Source organism: Stereum hirsutum, assembly GCF_000264905.1.
Source record: "Stereum hirsutum FP-91666 SS1 unplaced genomic scaffold STEHIscaffold_16, whole genome shotgun sequence".
NCBI classification, from domain to species: domain Eukaryota; kingdom Fungi; phylum Basidiomycota; class Agaricomycetes; order Russulales; family Stereaceae; genus Stereum; species Stereum hirsutum.
The window spans coordinates 299,467-317,076 of record NW_006763146.1 but is presented as its reverse complement, the minus strand read 5'-3'; the positions used below and the strand labels follow the sequence as shown (position 1 = coordinate 317,076).

The 17,610-nt window shown below is 49.6% G+C and overlaps 4 protein-coding genes across 4 annotated transcripts in view; 3 read left to right on the top strand and 1 right to left on the bottom strand.

The window, feature by feature from the left end:
- Positions 1-1,252: 1,252 nt before the first annotated feature.
- On the bottom strand, positions 1,253-3,681 carry STEHIDRAFT_114555 (uncharacterized protein; the record flags this gene model as incomplete). The annotated part of the gene is made up of 18 exons (XM_007308779.1): positions 1,253-1,291; positions 1,417-1,597; positions 1,720-1,744; positions 1,812-1,869; positions 1,947-1,974; positions 2,034-2,093; positions 2,180-2,263; positions 2,521-2,562; positions 2,610-2,621; positions 2,690-2,724; positions 2,772-2,828; positions 2,883-2,908; positions 2,989-3,014; positions 3,075-3,092; positions 3,232-3,330; positions 3,395-3,408; positions 3,467-3,551; positions 3,617-3,681. The coding sequence occupies 18 exons, from the start codon at positions 3,679-3,681 to the stop codon at positions 1,253-1,255; spliced, it is 954 nt and encodes a 317-aa protein (XP_007308841.1).
- Positions 3,682-6,723: 3,042 nt separating this feature from the next.
- STEHIDRAFT_161217 (uncharacterized protein) lies at positions 6,724-8,579 on the top strand (the record flags this gene model as incomplete). The annotated part of the gene is made up of 9 exons (XM_007308778.1): positions 6,724-6,788; positions 6,866-6,950; positions 7,018-7,031; positions 7,090-7,188; positions 7,241-7,250; positions 7,321-7,338; positions 7,411-7,436; positions 7,483-7,515; positions 8,486-8,579. The coding sequence occupies 9 exons, from the start codon at positions 6,724-6,726 to the stop codon at positions 8,577-8,579; spliced, it is 444 nt and encodes a 147-aa protein (XP_007308840.1).
- A 920-nt stretch (positions 8,580-9,499) lies between these two features.
- Positions 9,500-9,811, top strand: STEHIDRAFT_161216 (uncharacterized protein; the record flags this gene model as incomplete). The annotated part of the gene is made up of 2 exons (XM_007308777.1): positions 9,500-9,706; positions 9,779-9,811. 2 exons carry the CDS (start codon positions 9,500-9,502, stop codon positions 9,809-9,811), a joined length of 240 nt encoding a protein of 79 aa, XP_007308839.1.
- Positions 9,812-15,894: 6,083 nt separating this feature from the next.
- The window catches only part of STEHIDRAFT_65305 (uncharacterized protein), a gene marked incomplete at both ends in the record, with an annotated part of 3,147 nt that continues 1,431 nt past the window's right edge, over positions 15,895-17,610 (top strand). The window contains 4 exons of the mRNA XM_007308658.1: positions 15,895-16,065; positions 16,114-16,225; positions 16,293-16,507; positions 17,421-17,575. Of these exons, the coding sequence (XP_007308720.1) occupies positions 15,895-16,065; positions 16,114-16,225; positions 16,293-16,507; positions 17,421-17,575 (653 nt within the window). The remainder of the gene's footprint in view (positions 16,066-16,113; positions 16,226-16,292; positions 16,508-17,420; positions 17,576-17,610) is intronic.

Here is a 17,610-nt window from a genome sequence, read left to right as displayed (position 1 = left end):
CAGGCCTGCACATCCCCAGATCCCCGAGGTGCCCATATGCGGGATCCTTCAAGTTTAGACCAATGCACGATAGCAAAGAAATTGAAAACACTGCTTGAGGGATGTGAGAGGCAATGATAGTCAGGGAAAAGAGCGTGGAGAGAAGAGCAGTCGAGTGCGATATTTGTAGCTAGTCGAATATTTACTAGCTGATCTCGGAGATGCACATATTTCAACGTCACCATGCCCTCCCACTGCGAGCTCTACAAGCAGGTGAGAAGGCCACAATTCGCCCACAAATGGTTAACATATCTGCACATCGTAGCACGGAGCTATCCTTCTCAGTTCTCACCGAGAACAACTCCGTGTGTGACTGCAGCGGCCGTTGATTTTACTTAGCAGGAGATCCGAAGCGATAAAGCAAGAGAAAAAAGAGGCCTCGTGTTTGATGGCCGAAAAGAACGTACATCGCTTCCACAGAAAGTATGAGTTAAACGGACAGAATAATGATCCCAGGGGAAGTCCTATGAGTGCGATGTCGCACCACGAGGTTGGAACCGCGTATGCACATACAGTAAAGCCTTGAGCTTCTGCTCACAGCCCACTTCTGAGATATAAATATCCGGTGTGCGCCCTGGGATCATTCGAAGAGCGGGATGTCGCGCTATGAGTCCGAGCCCAAGGACGAGAGATTATCGATGAGCAAATAAACCCACGGCGGCGCCGCCTAAGGACTCAGGTGGACCATCATGGACACTCACGGTCCTCTTCTGAGAGGAAGAATTCCCAAAAGTATTGGATGCATACCTACATAGGATCTTCCACCGCAAATCCAGAGCGTAGAATGAGTTCTGTGGATCCAAGTAGAGAAGATCAACATGAATTATGTAAACGACGGAGCCAAGTTGGGCCCCCGGCCGCTTCCGAAATTTGAATATCAATCATTCTTCCTCAGGCCACCCGAGATGTGGCCGTCATCGCAGTCATTCGAAAATTTTGATTTATGGAATCGGTACTTGAAAAGACGAGACGTGGTATGCTAATACTTTCCGTATGAGACAGGGATTCGTACCTTCAATAGAGCTAACGCACATCAAGCGGTCCGTATAAGTTCATAGCTAATTCTTTCATCGTTACACGGAGTAGCGGTTGAGTTTTGGAGGTGTGGTTGGTGGTATCATAATATCATCATGTAATTATAGACATTTACAGCTCGTTTCATCTCGCCTGACTGAGACCGCCGAATATTAGAATACGAACGGGAGAACGACCATTAGACGTGAAGTACGTGCACCGATGTCGGGACCTCATGCTAAAAGGTGACGATGGTCATGGTCGAAGTGGCCCATGGTGCTCCTGAATTGCCCGAATCCCAACAATGAATACATACATTAGTGATCGGACTCTCAATGCGTAGGCCAGGGATGGATAGCGCACCTTACTGCTTTCGATATCGACATCACGAGCACTTTCATTCTCTTCCCTCTGAGACTCCGGATCACGTCCCGCGGTGCTCTGGCGGAAGCGGATATGGGACAAAGAGACCGTTTGGACTCCGGGTCCTCGTCTTCCCAGACCGTCGCTCGATTCTCTCAGAAGGTAGTCTCGCACGTTGAGCCTGTATATGGGTGTATAGAGGAATGAAGTGGTTAGTTAGTGGTTAACGTTAGGATTATGGCAACTAGAATGACCGGAACAGTCGAAAATAACGGATAGTGAGATCTTGGGAGAGACACTCACATGGATAGGAGCGAATTACAGCACGCTGTCAGTGTGTCTAATGTTAGATGATACCGCTAAAAATATTTCATAGTACCCTATATGGAGCTCACTTGTAGTGGTCAAAGTAGAGATCCCGACAAACCAAAGTGTCCGCGGAGCGGCGACGTACTATTACAGTAAGTGTAATCAGGAAGTCTCGAAGTTAGCCTTCCCTAGATAACTTGTCAAAGCATGAAGAGACGTACGCCAATCAAGTCGATCGTTACAATTGCACTGATGGGCGAGAGTATCAAGCAATCAAATGAATGATAATAATGAACGGATACACTTACTCTGGTAGAAGACCCGTCGTGACCACATAAAGGATCAACTTGTTCACGAGGCTCTCAGTGCTGCATTGAGATGAGAAATACGTCAGCGTGAGAAGGAATTGCGCTTGAGTAGTCGCATATCCGAAAAAAGGAAGCATAGAACATACCTTGTCCCGTCAAGTCCTCTCCTTCCTTTGTATAAGTAGTACACCAAAGAACCAGCACAAAGTGTATCTGCCGCGAGTGAGCAGCTATAGCCAGAGAGATACCAAGGCTTTCTTATTGACGAAACCCGAGTTGCACCGCAGGCACCGTCAGAGACAAGGGGTTATATATTATAAGCCGCGAGGGATGTATTGGTATGGAAAGCAAGTACCTCGAGAAGCCTGAGGACAGATGGGGTGAATGCGCTATGGATCGTCCTGCCAGTCCGCCGTGCATTTTCGACCAGTCGTTGCTTGATTAGGTTCTCGTGTGAATGAGTGTATATCATCGATTTAGGGCGTACCCTAAAGTCGACCACGCTAGATTCCCAGTCAGCATGCGAGAGCTACACATTTTGCAGTATGGTGGATGTCGGGATTCTACAACACTCACTGAGAAGCAGAGCTGGGTAGCGCAGAAAATATTAGACGTCAGAACACACTCCCTGGCAACTTGTAGTTAATGAGACCTACCGAGATTCAACATTGAGAACAGCGCCTAGTCGGCTCTGCATCAGCCAGTACGACGAATGCAATGAAGTCGTGACATACTCACTATCGTTCCGCAAAGAACGCGATTTCCCCCGCTCACTTTGGGAAAATGAATTATTAGCTGGGTGAAGACGCTTCACAGATCAGCGCACGAGCACTGTTATGTCGCACGTACGTATGTATAACCTCCACATCCAGAAACTGGGTTGAAAAAGAAAATTGGTATGGAGCTCGAGGTTACAAACAGATTCTAGACGAAGGAAGCCATGGAGTACACGTACCATTGTGTGGTGCACGTGGCCACGGTCTTCAAACAACGTCCAGTGTGAGACTCGAGGAAGTAGAAGGAAAGATAGACACGACATACATTAACGTATATGGATACCTATTCCGTATATGAGATCGAACGAGAATCTACAAATGCAAGTGCCCGCACCTGCATGCTCCTAGATGGATCAACCACGTATTTTTTAAGCATGGAAGGACCCCGATACACGAAATACATCAATCCGAGGTGTACTTACCACACAGCACACCCCAGACTGTCCGGAACACCCCAATTCTCCACGAGATAGTAATAGACTGCATGAATCAGAGACGCTTCATGTAGCGTATCCAGGAACCTAAGTCGTACAATCAAATGTTAGTGCAAACCGTCATGCATCCCAGTTGAGCCCAAACACTCACAGCATCCATACCACCTGTCAACATATAGGACGTCAGTGAGAAGGGACTGTGTGCTCGTGAAGTTGGACTCACTAGAACTTTGAAAGCCCAGTGATCGTTCACGGATCGTGCGGAGTTGAAGTAGAGGAAAGCTTGCAGGCAAGACACACCGTGCAAACTATTACAGCGAGAAAGTTCCAGTTGAGATCAACTTCTGGCCGGCAGTGCAGTTATCACTCTTACATGGATGCGAGGATGAAAATGAGGTAGAGGATGCCGAATGTAGACCCCAGTACGAGAATAGCCATGATGGTTCGAGCTCAAGAACCTCTTTCAGCAGAGAACTCGAGAAATTGTACCTGCAGGATGAGTTGAGTTCGTAGACAAATAGGCGAGTGAGCGAAAGGAAGGGCTGTCGACTCGTCAATCTCGAGCTCACTGTTATACTCTGCCGAAGCGATATTATGAGTCTGAAGAAATTGATGCGTTGTATACATGCCGTACATGATCTGTGATGCGTTACGTCTCAAGCTATCGTTTGTGTGCTTTTTGAACATCCTCCGAGGTGTAGAAGGATGCTTTCTGGCGCCTGTTTTTAGTTCAGGTAAGCAGGAGGTCCCATCAGTGTGATCCGCATCCTTGATCGCCTATATGAGCTCAGAGTGCGCGCTACGACTAAATGTTGATGGGACACCTACAATGAGATTGTGGCTCCTACGCACTAGTACTCTGCGGTGGGGAGAAAAGTTGAATGGAAGCCTGACGGACCACGGTTGATGTCGAAGGATGGTTACGAAAAGCCTGACCATGATACAAGATGATGTACCGGTTGTGTCGGCGTTTCAACAGATCGACCCCTTCGAGTGCACACTGCGCTGGCCAATACAGAAGCTGCTAGGTTGACAAGTTCCTGTGGCTCGCCGCTCTCGTTACAAACTAGAGGAACAGAGAGGATGGACTCGGACGAAGGATGAAAGTAAACAAACTTGACCTGACAGGCTTCCGGAAACTGCCGAATTTCATAGAGTACATTCGTCACCCGAGATGTGGCCCTTCACCAGCTCGACTCCTAGCTCGACTGAACCCTCTAAGCTACTATACATAAACGCCATGTTCTACCATGATGGATCAAAGCTAGCACTTACAGCCAAAATTTCTCACCGGAATCGACGACAGTGACGGTCCTGTGACGATGCACTGCCTATGTATGCTGTCGGCTAAGGACACTAATGGTGAGGGGATGACAAGTTAGTGGGCGCCAGTCTATGTGACCCTCCGGATTGTCGCAAAAGTCGACCAAAACATATCAGGCCGTATAAGTGTGTATAAGGGTATATTAGGCTCTTAGCGGCGCAGACCGTTATACGGTAGCAAAGAGGGCAATATGGCCCAATAAGGTGTATAACCTTATGGAACCTTGTATGGCCTAACCGATCAATATAGAGCCGAAAACCACTTTCCAGGCGTTATGTTCTGTTCTCACCATTCTCTCGACCTCAGCATAGCAAAGATGGATTGTATTTCACATTTATACAGACAGGGACATTGAAAATAAGGGCGCAGACATCCAAGAAAAGATATCTCGCAAAACATGTGCCACCTTGGCACCATCGTTATGACCCAATCGTTCCATACTGCTCGACGAATACATGAAAGTCTGGAAACCGATTATGATATTGTACCCAATGAATCAAACAATACTGCACTCGCCAATGTGGATGGAGACAAGAGGACCCGTAGGCGATTGTATTCGCAATCCATAGACATGGGAAGTATGATAACAAACGCACAATTGTCACAGAAGACAGTGAAGCAGCAATCCAGACACGAGAACAAGCTCACCTATACAGGCACCGGAAGCATAGAAAATATAGTTAGATTAGCAGCCGAACATCGAGGAGAAGGGGCGTACACTTTGAGAAGATCGATAGAGAGCGCGGTCTTCGACGACGCAGCGCGAGTACATCATATAAAAATCATCCTTGAACCTACCGGTAAATCATGTCCAGTCGAGGCAGGAGCAGTCTTAGAGAAAAGGAGTGGGGAAGACGGACGCACAGCGGTGATGATCGTGTCCTCTTCAGGTGTCCGATATATCTATCACTCTATAGTCATAGTTTCTGAACACCTCAATAGTGCAGATATTCCATACGATCAAACACCTTCACGTTGAAATCACTAGATGATATGTTCGGGTAATAAGGCATGCCGCGCATGGGCGTCGAGTGAGATGGTGGTCAAGAGCGAAGAGGCGTGCGTTGACGCGGGTAATGATGTCATCATGATCACCGTGGGAAGCTTCTCCCTTATTGTTGATCGCTCTGTGGCCCATAGGCCAGCACCCGCGGTAAGCCACTCATTGGCCCGCGTCATGCACGACGACGAGCTGGTCGTTCATATCTGTTCGCCTTTCCATCAACCAGAGAGGTTGAATGATTGCTACTTGTGATTGTCGACTCCTCGTGCCAGAAGGAATGATATGTTTCTCAGAGCGTTGATTGGCAGGTGGTGTGAACCGATAACTTAGGTGGATTGTAGGTACCTACTATCCTGTGCTCTCGATTTTCTGGTGGCAGAGTGTTGGAAGAATGTACAGGGAGGAGTCACATGCAGAATTTTTTGAGTAGAAGAGCTCGAGCGGGGTGGTCTCATGTGTCTAACATTCTCTCAACCAGAGAGACGCCGGAGACACTACCTCATGAATTATATGTTTGCGGATATTCTCCTGCGCACTGGCAGATTGAGAATGTATTACATGTTGACTAAATATATACTAGATCTAGTCTGTCCAAAAGTAGCGAGGCGATGCTACCTAACGGTGCATCATAAGCCATGCATCGTCCTGATTAGGTCCAATATGGTCCATTAGGTCCCAGCGTCTGTCAAAATGCCTGGTAAGTTTTGAGCGACTTTTGCGACAATAGAATCGTCCTTTGAGTTACCGAGAGGCAATCACCAGGAGCAGTCGAGTTCAAACAGAGGCAGCCAAGACGAGGTGTCGTCTATGTAGCGAGGTAGAGCAGTGATACAGAGTAACACCGAGTAGCGTTCATATACCGAAGGAGAGAGCTGAGCCACCAAGCGCTCTACGTCGGCGATTTCTTGTCTGCGTACGGTTTCGGATGCTACGTGAGTGTTGCTGGTGACGTTTACGCAACTCATATCGTCGTGCGAACCATCAATCAAGCATCATCAATGATAATTGGTCGTGCATTTCTCTTCTGCGGCACCATGGTGTATGTGCATGTACTTCCACAGTCTCCTCGACCTGATGTTCGGCATCGACAGAGTTTATAATCTCCCTCGTTCAGGCCCCCCTCTCACTCTCGCCCCCAGCGCCAGGATCTGCTATGGCTACTCTCGCACTAGGATCCACATTCGGCGTATTCTACGTCTTCCTAGTCCTCGCATCCATGTGAGCCCCAGACAGAGCACGGCTACGTCTCCAGAGTGGGATGGTCGGTAGGGGAATCTGATTCAAATCGATTGCAGTCTGTACGGCGTGTCTTGCGTCCAAGCGTTCCTCTATTTCACCTCTGCGAGATCGTCAAGAGATCATGGGGCTGTTAAATTTTTGGTGCGTGCCGCGTCCTTGTGAGTCGTGGTCGTACCTAATTCACTCTGGCTCTGGCTCGTTGTTTCAGGTTATCTGGATGCTGTAAGCACTGAATCCACCCTTCCGTCGCTGAGAGTCAACTTCATGCACACATCCGCAGCTTTCTGGATACATTCCACGAGGCGTGTCTCATCCATTCCGTATACTGGTACCTCGTTGACAACTGGGGCGTCCCAGAAGGCCTTGGCTTTGCCGTCTGGTATGTATCCTAGATCCGATCTGACTGCCTCTCCCTGACTGAGAAATTGCAGGAGTCTACAGGTGCGGGTGCTTATGATAATTGTTCTTTTTCTGCGGTGTAGTCTCGTTTGACACTACGAGTTCTGGACAGGTCTCGGTCTATATCAATGTTCGTCTCGTATATATCCACTACTCCTCGAGTTGCTACATACTCACACTTATCATGCTATACTTACGACAGAGCGTGGCCACCTTCACCACACAATGGTCAGTGATGGAGGTTCATCTCTGGTACATCGACCTCTGACGATAGCATACAGCTTTTGGATATGGAGATTGTACAGGCGTGCGTCATCCCTTTACTCTCGCTTTTTGACCTAGGCACGATCCATGGTGTTTTCTGAGATGGGAACGCGATAATTCGCATGTGTATAGTGAGCGGAGGTAATTTCGCTCTATGTGGCACAATCGCAAGTCTTTGTCACTTTTTGATCGTTGTGCATTTATGATACATGGTACTTAACTGACGAGTACCCCCATATTTCAGGCCTTGTTCTCTGTTTCAGATTTTGGTGAGTCAAGGTGGAAGGATCTAACTTAAAGTGACGGGTGCTGATTTCTGATTTCCGCCCTTGGTGAATGAAACAACAGGTCTACTCCTCAGTAATTGTTTTCCTGATCATCAAGAGAGGTCTTATCTGCCCAGTGACTTACTACTCGCTTCTACGGTGCAGCGTGGACGGGCCTCGGGTACGCTTAACATTCCCCATAATTCAGTCTGATTCCGACACTGAAGGAACTTCAAAACGAAACAGGTCGATACGTACCTCGCTGACATCAGCTAACCTTAAGTTCCTCGAGGTATGTACCTTTTTATCGAGAGAGGCCCTCTCACTTTCTTTTGCTGGTGCTTATACTCAACTCAAACAAACGTGCGACGTGAACCTTCACCCTGAAAGCCCTGGTATCTCTCAAGCTACGCCTGTTCCATCGTGGCGGATACGCTATGTGCAGGGTCCCTGGTGTATTACCTGCATAAAGGAAGGAGAGGACTCGACGGTACGAGGTTCGTTCTCCTTTCCCTTCAATGGTCAACTCTGCAGCATGCGGATAAAGTTGAGCAGAGGATATTGAATATACTTCTGATCTGGATGGTACGGTATGATTTAGCACTGAGAGTCTCGTGAATCGATTGATATTGTACACCGTCACGACGGGTCTTCTGCCCGAGTAAGTACAATTACATTTCTGAACACCTTCTCTCGTGCTTCAAAGGCTCCAGTGCATACTGACTATATTTCGCTATTCACTACTAGTGTGATCGTGATGGCGGACCTGATTGCGGTACGCACATTCTTCAATCTTCCGGCTGTCCTGGCTATCAAACCCTCTCGTACATACTCCGACTGATTCACTCGTTGAACGAACGAACGAACAAATAGTACATATCAGCCCCTCAAACCCTCTGGTTCGTAGGCATCGCGACGTTCATCACCACAGGTAAGGCTTTATTTTCACGTTGTACATACGCTGACCCCAAGATCCATGCTAAATTGGAATCACCATCTCATTGGACGCGCCGAAGGGTACTGTAACTCGTTCCTCTCCATATAAGTATCATCCTACTCCTACACTCCGGCTCAATCTTCTGACCACTTATTCCTACTCCCTCCGGCGCCTGTATGGTGGCGGTAGCCACTTCATGTCACACCGTATTCAATTTTTTCTTGACCTGAAAATAGGATTTCTGGACTCAGGGACCCTCATTCCAGAGTAAATCCGCCATTTTGAAGTCAGGGGATTTTCCTAACCCTAACCCTAACCAAACGGCCAAATTTCTGGTGAAGACCCACACCAGGAACCCTAAGTACCCGAGATATATTGACTAAAAAAATTTCATGATGGTATATACCTGGAACATCTTGCAGTCCGGTTGTATATTTGCTCGTACAGTCTTCAAACAGACGTTGCAGAAGACTGCCAGGCTACAGTGGCGGAGTGGCGGGGTGGCGGACGACCACACGTGTGACAAATCATGCCCAGTATGGTAATGTCACACGCACGTGGTGTGACAAACGGCCAAATTTCTCTGACGAAAACCCCCCCGAAGAATTTTTAAAAAGTGCACCGACCATCCTCTAGATACCCTCCCTGGGGTCCTATATATGAAACAACAAGCCGCCAAACCCCCGAATCCGTGTTCCATTAAGCAAAGGGTTCCGCGGCACAAGGCTTGCCATGAAGTGGCTACCGCCACCATACTCTTATAAATCCCAATTCCCGCATATCCTTCATGATCCATCAAATGCTTGCTCATTGACAGGCTCAACATGCGCGACTATCTCCTCACCTCTGCCGACAAACGTGGGCGTCAACGTCCAGGAGCCGACTCGGAAACGCTTCCCATGTCGCACATCCAGTTCAACATCTCCGACACCGTTGGCCATAGCGGTGCAAATGAGGTGAACATAGGCTCCGAGTCTCAGCGCTTCGGCACTCACCGTGACGAAGGGACTGCTGGAAACGATGAAAACAAGGTGAATGCAACCGCGGTCAAATTTGAGCTCTCTAACGCTGATGATCTACGAATTAAGATTTCGATTGTGTAGAAGGTCATGCGTGAGCGCGAGCTGGAGGGATGAGCGTGAGCGGTCTGGAGAGGAGAGGATGCATGCATGCAGTGCCGGGGGTGACTCGTCCAATTCAAAAGCACAAATTGCCGATTGTCGTCGTGTTAAGTATGGCTTTTGTTGGATTTTTGCGTTCCTTCCTTCCTGGCTCCAAAGTCGGACAACTGTTTTAAAGTAAACTAATTGCATGACTCGCCATCCAAGAAGAACTAAATTACTAAGACGCAGTGCTTTGCTGTAACGTACTCCCTCGGCCATGGATAATCACCGTGTAACTAGATCAAACATGGGTACCAAAGCTAAGTGATTGAGCGGCCCTTCTCTAACTCTATAAATGGAACGCCCCTCGAATAGGCTGGTGCTCTTCATCATTCGTCTCATTTCTCTGTTGACACCACATCCTCCGTAACACATCGTTCACTCGATATTCTGCGAGTCTCATACACACAAGACCGTCTATTCCCTCAAATGTCTCGTTCCAACCCCTGTCGCCCAAATCGCGACCGCAGGACCAAAACTCCCACGCCACCGTGTCAATACGAAAACCCGCCACTTCTCTCCGCTCCAGTGGATGAGCACACCAGAAGTGGCTGCGAGACGCTGGCGCCGGAAATGGATCCGTTTCTCGGACCGCCGAGCTAGAATATTTCACCTTTGGCTCCATGAAAAACGTGCTGCAGCTATGGAATCCACGGTCAGGACTCCACAAGCACATAGTCCACGCATTCGACCACCCTGTCTCCAATAATCGACGCTCAAAGCCCCCTGATGCCAGCTTGAACCATGCTCTGGATACATTCAAGCAAGTCTGATCCTAGGATGAGAAGGACAGAGTTGTCTCAGGATAGAACTGGCGTGAGGATTGAAGGGGGGGTAGGGTGGGGGAGCAGGAATGGACGTTCTGTTCTTGCGTTGAGGCTGCCAGATCCAGTTGAATACAGGTTCGGAAAGGAGGATGGAAGGGAGAGGGAGGGAAGGTACCCTCTCCGACGTCTATAATCTCTCGATCCCTCGGATGATATACCGAGCCATTGTTGGCCATCGGAGTTGGTAGAGGAGGAGAGTCGACAAGGTGGGTAGGAATGGCGCAGGACGGGGAGACAGTGCGGCAGCGGGATGGCATCCTCGTTGTCGTTATTGGTCATGGATGAGGAGAAGCACTCCATGCGAGATACCTGGATCATGAGAGAGCGAGTCAGCCAGGATTATTTTAAATAACGGAGGGACGACGTGTATACCAGACATGGTCAGTTTTCGTACTGATACGGAGGCGATGGACTCTCGGCTTGCGGTCGCGATTTGGGTGACAGGGGTTGTAAGGAGGCATATTGAGGGAATAACCCATCCTGGATGCACGGGACACGCAAAATATCGAGGAAGGGACGAGTCGCGGAGGACAAGACGTCGACAGAGAGAAATGGGACGAATGATGGGGAGCTCCAGTCCGTTCGAGAGGCGTCCCATTTATAGAGATAGGCCACTGTAGTGAAACCGCATCGAGAAACGATAATCTATCAACCAAAACAGTAGGCGCTGTCAGAGCTCGCTTACCGCAGCTCGACTTGTACGCGCGGCCTTCCATTCCAACGGAATAGCGGCGTGAGGAATAACGAAAGAGTAGAGTTATTGTATTCATTCCAAAAAGCGTCAAAGAAGGATAGAGATGCGACACGGAACAGATCGTAGAGCACAGGGTTGCCGAACGGGGAAACACAAGAGGATTGTATTCGTTTCCGATTGAAACAGGAAGCACCGAGGGCACGATCGTGCTTCAGGTCTGACAATAAAATTATCAAGGGGAATTTCAGAGAACAAGGGTCAGCCACAGAACAGCCAACGTAGTCTAGACGAGGCACTGTAACAGGTGTGGCGCATACCTGAATCGGGCACCGCGGTGTCTTCTTGTCTGATTAGGATCTTGTCTGAGTACTTGAGGATGTAAGATGCGGAAATGCTGGACCGGTAAGAGTGTGCAATATACAGAATGGGGAACCCCAGCGAACAAGCAAGGGCCGGATGCGCGGGGCGAATCTGACGGTTGCGTGGCGTATAATGGGAAGGTTGCGAGCCCTGTTGCTGTTCCGCCTTGTGTTATACATGTTATTATGTGCACCTATACAGCAGGTAATAATCATATAAACAAAGGCTGTAAGTACATTTCTAACAGCATTGTCAATAAAGAGACCGGATCGCAGCATGAGGTGAGGAACAAGGGAGACATTGATCTGTCCAAAACGGGAAGTAGATGATTAAGCGCCGTTCTTTCGAGCGCCACCACGTTTGCTCCGCTCGAGATCCTAGGATGACGTGTACGTTAGAGCATATGCAGCACAATAGCGAGAGTCGAAGAGTGTATGGTCTAGTTCCCAGTCAATCGCAGCCGAAACCGCCAGTCCAAATTCTCTACGTTACATATGGCCCAATATCTGCGGAGAAGCAGGATAAGAACAGTCTTTCAAGCGTCGGCGACCGCACGTGGTAGAGCTTCTGGGCACGAGCGACGGAGAGAGCGAAAGTTGCAGGAACGAATGTCGTTGCCGTCAAGTTGCCGTTGTGGCGCTCTGTGTCAATCGCTTCATCCCGGCATCTCCCGATCAATTTTTGCGTGGCACAAAATGGCTTCAAAGCTGAAGCGCTGAAGAGTCACGGTCATCCGTCCCTTGCTTGTTCGCTGGAGCTCCCCCTTCTATACCACACTCTTGCCGGTACAGCATGTCCGTAGTTTCCACCCTCATCTACTCGGACCCAGACAATATCCTAATCAGACAAGAAAGAGGCTGCGGTGCCGGATAAGTACTTATAACTACGCGCCACGCTGAGCGGCGTCTACACTCGTTGCAATTGGCTGTTCTGCCCTTTGTCCTCTGAGGTTCTCGTTTATATCTCTAATGTCAAATATGAAGCACGATCGCGCCCCAGGTACTGATTGTTTCAATCAGACGAGAGAAGGGAAGCGAGTACAATCCGCTTGTGTTTCCCTGTTCGGCAATCTTGTGCTCTACGATCTGTTCCGTCTCGAATCTCTACACGTATCTTTCTTCGACGCTTTTTGGGATGAATACAATACATCTACTGTTTAGTTCTCTCTCACGCCGCTGGACGGGAGCACGTTCCAGCCGAACTCGGATAAGCGAGCTCTGACAGGTCACAGCGCCTATGTACTACTTCGGTTGCATCTTGATAAAGTATTGTGTCTCTATGCGGCTTATGCGCCATACTGACCATTCTCTATATAAGGGCGAGACTCTCAAATGGCCTCTCTCCATAGATAGATGGGGCGCCTCCCAAATGGGCTGATGCTCCCCATCGTCCGCCTCATTTCTTTGTTGACATCTCATCCTCCACGACTCGGCCCTCCCTCCCTCGTTAGTTTTTTTTTTTGCGTGTCCCGGGCATCCAGAATGATCTATAATCTATTGCCTTGTGAGTCGTTATAACCCCCGTCTGAAGCATACAGGGTACTTACTCTCGTGTTCTGCTTCTTAGAATCTTACTTATATCACTTTTTTCTAAAACCTGAGTACTCTCTGGTGAAGGAGTCATATCGTCTGTTCACGATTTGCCCAAATCGATCACCGCGGCTAGTTAGGAGTTTCCACCCCTCAAGAGGATATTTCTGTAGAGTACATGGTGCGTTGGTTCCAGATCTCTGACTATCCGAGTATCGATAGTCACCCTGACCCTGACCCTGACCCTCAGCCATCTTCCTCCACTGCACTCTCTTCATCAACATCCCTTCGAACGACAGCGCCCTGAGCCCGCCACATTGACATTTGTCCACTGGCATCCATCAATTTTTTTCTCTGATTTCGGTCCAATAAAACAAACTCCAAATGAACACGCAGGTCTCAGGCTCTTGGGCGAAAACAAACTTCGAGAGTCTGAATCGAGACGGATAATCGATCTTCCGACACCACACTTTCGATCCCGTGGACTCATTGGAATCATGGACCTCCGATGCAGGGTTATCCATATCCACCATGGCCATCTAGGCCATAAGTATACTACTTACTTCATGCACAGATTCAAAGTTCGGAAATGCTCTCGTCGTAGGTCCTCTTCGCGGCGTCCCGGGGATTTAAATTTGTTTAACTGGTTCATAGAGTCGAAGTTGAAGTTGAAGGATTATATATATATAGCTCGGTGGTCCAAGAACGTAGTCTAAGAGGCGTGGGACGTCCTGGCTTGCGGGTTGTAACCGAGGCATCATGATCGAAGGATGTAAATACACGGACATGTTAGAATATCGAGTGAGGCCTTGCCGGTCGCGGAGGATGGGGTGTCCATGTCAGCAGAGAGATGAGGAGAACCAAGCCCATTCGAGGGGCGCCCCATCTATGTATTATTATAGAGAAGAGTCATGCAATTAAATTATTGGGCTTTGGGTAAATTATTAGATTATTAGATTTTGTTGTATGGTGATCGGGGGACGGTACACTGGCAAGGGGGATTGCATCGTACGATTTAATTAGGAACTTAGCTCTATTCTCTTTCGGTATTCGGTATAGCGAATACATGCAGCTTGCTTCAAAACTTCAAAACAGCGACCGTCTGAATTTTGACACAGGAATGAAGAGGGACGCAAAACAAAAATCCAACACGACGTTCTGCGTTTTGAATCGGACGAGCCAATCCCGGGCCCGGCATTGATCATGAGCTGCATCCCTTCCTATGTACCGTATCCTCGCCTCGCCTCTCCTCTCCAGACCACTCACGCTAAGCAAATACCTATGTACCTCCAGCTCACGCTCATTTTATGACCTCCTACGTAAACCTTAAAAATCGGCGTTAAAGAGAGACGTTACCGCGAACGGTTTGAACTGCCAGTGGTGGATGTGCGGCATGGGGAATGAATGTTTCCCGAGTCGGCAGAGGTGAGGACGTTAGGGCTATCGATCGATAAGCATGGGTTTCGTCGATGAAATGTCCTCGTTATGGTTCCGTATTAGGAAATCAAGGTTTACGGGAACGAGAGCATCGCAGGTGCGTATGTGAAAAGGTTCCGGGGGGGGGGGCGAGGGTGTGAAGAGGACGATGCTGTTGGATGAGTTGACTTCCAAGAAGGCATTGCGTGTCAAGGCCGCTTGCATGCGAGGTGAGAACTAGAAACTAGAACTAGTACTGGCGGCGGCGGCGGCGGATTCGTAACCCCATGCTGGCGGCGAAGAAGAGTACATATGTAGGCGGCGGTGGGTGTGAGAGAGACGGTAAGATGGTAGGAAGCTAGGAATACAAGCTAAGAACTGGCGTGGCCCATAAGCTAGCGCCACTCGGACTCGCGGCGGATCCAGAGTTACTGACAGTACTAGTCTAATGAGATGGAATACATGGTCGAACTGATACGAGGCTGAAAACGAGTATGATATGGAGGAAAGCAAAGCACGGAGTATTGAGGTTCAAAGACAGTCTTGCGAGGGGCTAAGTACTGGAGAGAACAGCGTCGTGCAGTGTTTACAAAGCAGAAGATGGTGGAGAGAAGGAGGGATGGTTAGAAGCTGGCCACATGAGAACCGTAGTGTGGCCTAGAAGGTAGCGCCACGAGGACGAGCAAGGGATAGACAGGAAGACGAGGGACGACACGCACATCATGGTCGCGTTGTCGTCGAGATGGCTCGAGGCGGAGAGTGAGTACGACAATGAGGACGAAAAGAAAGAAAAGAGATAAATAAAAAAAAACACGGTTGAAGCAGATCCGTGCGAACGGCGTCGTCCGGGCCAAGCCTCCGGATGCCTGCGCCTCGAGAAAAGGCCTCCTCGTCGTTCTGTGCACGGTTACGACGAGCGTTCCTCATCGCCTCCTCTTTCATTCTCTGTATACGTCTGTGTTGTGCTGGGCCCGGGAGGCTCGATTTCCAAACGCTCTTTCCTTCAAATCCTTTGCTGTCTTGAGCACTAGCGTGGGTGTTGAATCAATCCCTATCTGGGCGATACGTAGATATCATACGCGTGGTGGTTTTTCGAATTTGCTTGAGTTAGTTCCATTTCGGTGCGTCCCCGAATTCCCACCCTTTGCTCTTCTTCCTCTTCTCTGCTACATACCCCAAACGCTGCCAACTGCAGCTAACGACCTTTTAACGAAATAGCCCACAAACAAGATGTCCTCCTTCGGCGACTTCGCCCCGCTCTGCACACACACGCCCTCCTATCCCTGGTGCAACCTCTTCTACACCCAAATCAGCCGACACAACGCCTCCGTCTTCTCCGGCTCCTCCTCCTCTGCGTCCTCCGCCCCTGTCGGCATCAACCCCGTCTGTGGTATCCTCAGGGTCGGCGCGAGTAGGGATGGGAGTGGCGGAGATGGAATCAGTGGGGAGACGGGGACGGGACAGAGTTTGGGGAATGTGGCGCAGGTGGTGGCGTGTGCGCTTAGCTTGGTGTTTATGGTTTGGTTGATATGGGCGACGGGGAGGAGGAAGGCTGCTGTCGGTGCGTTTCTCTCTCCCTTATTCTTTCCTCTTATCCTTCACCTACACGTACTGAAATGGGAATACAGGCCGAATCGAACTCCGAACGTTCTTCATCCTCTACTTCCTCACCCTCCCCTTCAACCTCCTCACCTCCTCCTCCCTCCTCGAACAAGGCTCCTCCGCCCTCACGGTACTTACGGCGATACATGCCGGCTTGGTGGCTGCGTTGTTTTGGACGTTGTTGGGCAATGCGATCGTTGCGACGCAGGTCGTGGAGGATGGGACGATGAGCAGTATGGTGGTATGTGTTTTCTCTCCTTCCTCCCCTTTACCCCCTTTGCTTTGTTTGCATTTGGGTTTCCTTGAGTTTGTTTCGATGTGCGGTTTGTTGCGTCGCGTTGTGTTGTGCATCGCCTCTCATGCCCATGTCTCCCGTGGGTACCCCCACCGTAGCGTGGAAGCGTGCGAAGCCCACATATCCGTATACGTTACCGTATGCGCACGCATCAACATCCGCGCAGTTGATCATCGTGCCCCATCGCCCACCGCCCATCCCACCGCCTTCCGCACATCCCACCGCCTGCCGCACATCGCACACTGCACACTGCCTCGCAACCGACTTCCTATTCCTCGTCCGCCTTCGCCGTCCATGTGCACACGCTCGTCCCCAGTCTCTTCTTGTTCTGTCCACGTGCTCGTCTCTTTCGCGTCGATGTGCGCGGTTCTTTGGGTCCACGGTCCGTATCGGGCAGGCTTTGTTCTGTTCTTGTCTTCGAGCGGGTGTGTTATCCCTCGGAGGGTCATAACTGTTCTCCTCTGTCTTGGTTCGGTGTATCACGTGCCAGTGAGGACTTGTTGGTGTTAGGATCTGGGATGTGTTTTGCGCTTATGCTCATTGTCGTGTTTTCCGTCGACGTCGGGAACAATATATGGCTTTTTTTGGCTGTGCTGTATGCTGTATGCTGGAGTTGGCGGTAAACATACCGGACGCGACGGAGATGAGGATGGGCGTGACTTGGACTCTCGTATCGTGTTCTTTGAACACGGTACCCCACATATCTGATATCTTACACTTCGCGTTTCATGCATCCTTTTTCTTTCCACCACCTCTATTTTCGTCTTTCATATCCGTCCCTCGAAACTTCACTAACCTCTTCTCCCTCCCCTCCCTCCCCCTCTTCCTGCACCCCCTCCCCTCCCCTCCCAAAAAACAGCCCTTCTCATTCCTCACCCTCGCCCTCTTCATAATCACGACCTACATCGCCCTCGACACCGCCTTTTCTTTCACCTCCACGTTCGGACCTTCCAGTCCACTTGCGAGCGAGAACTCGGTGACGCTGTTTGTGTTGACGAGTGTTTGGCCTGCTGCGTGAGTTTTTTTATTTTGTTTTGGGAGGGGGGGGG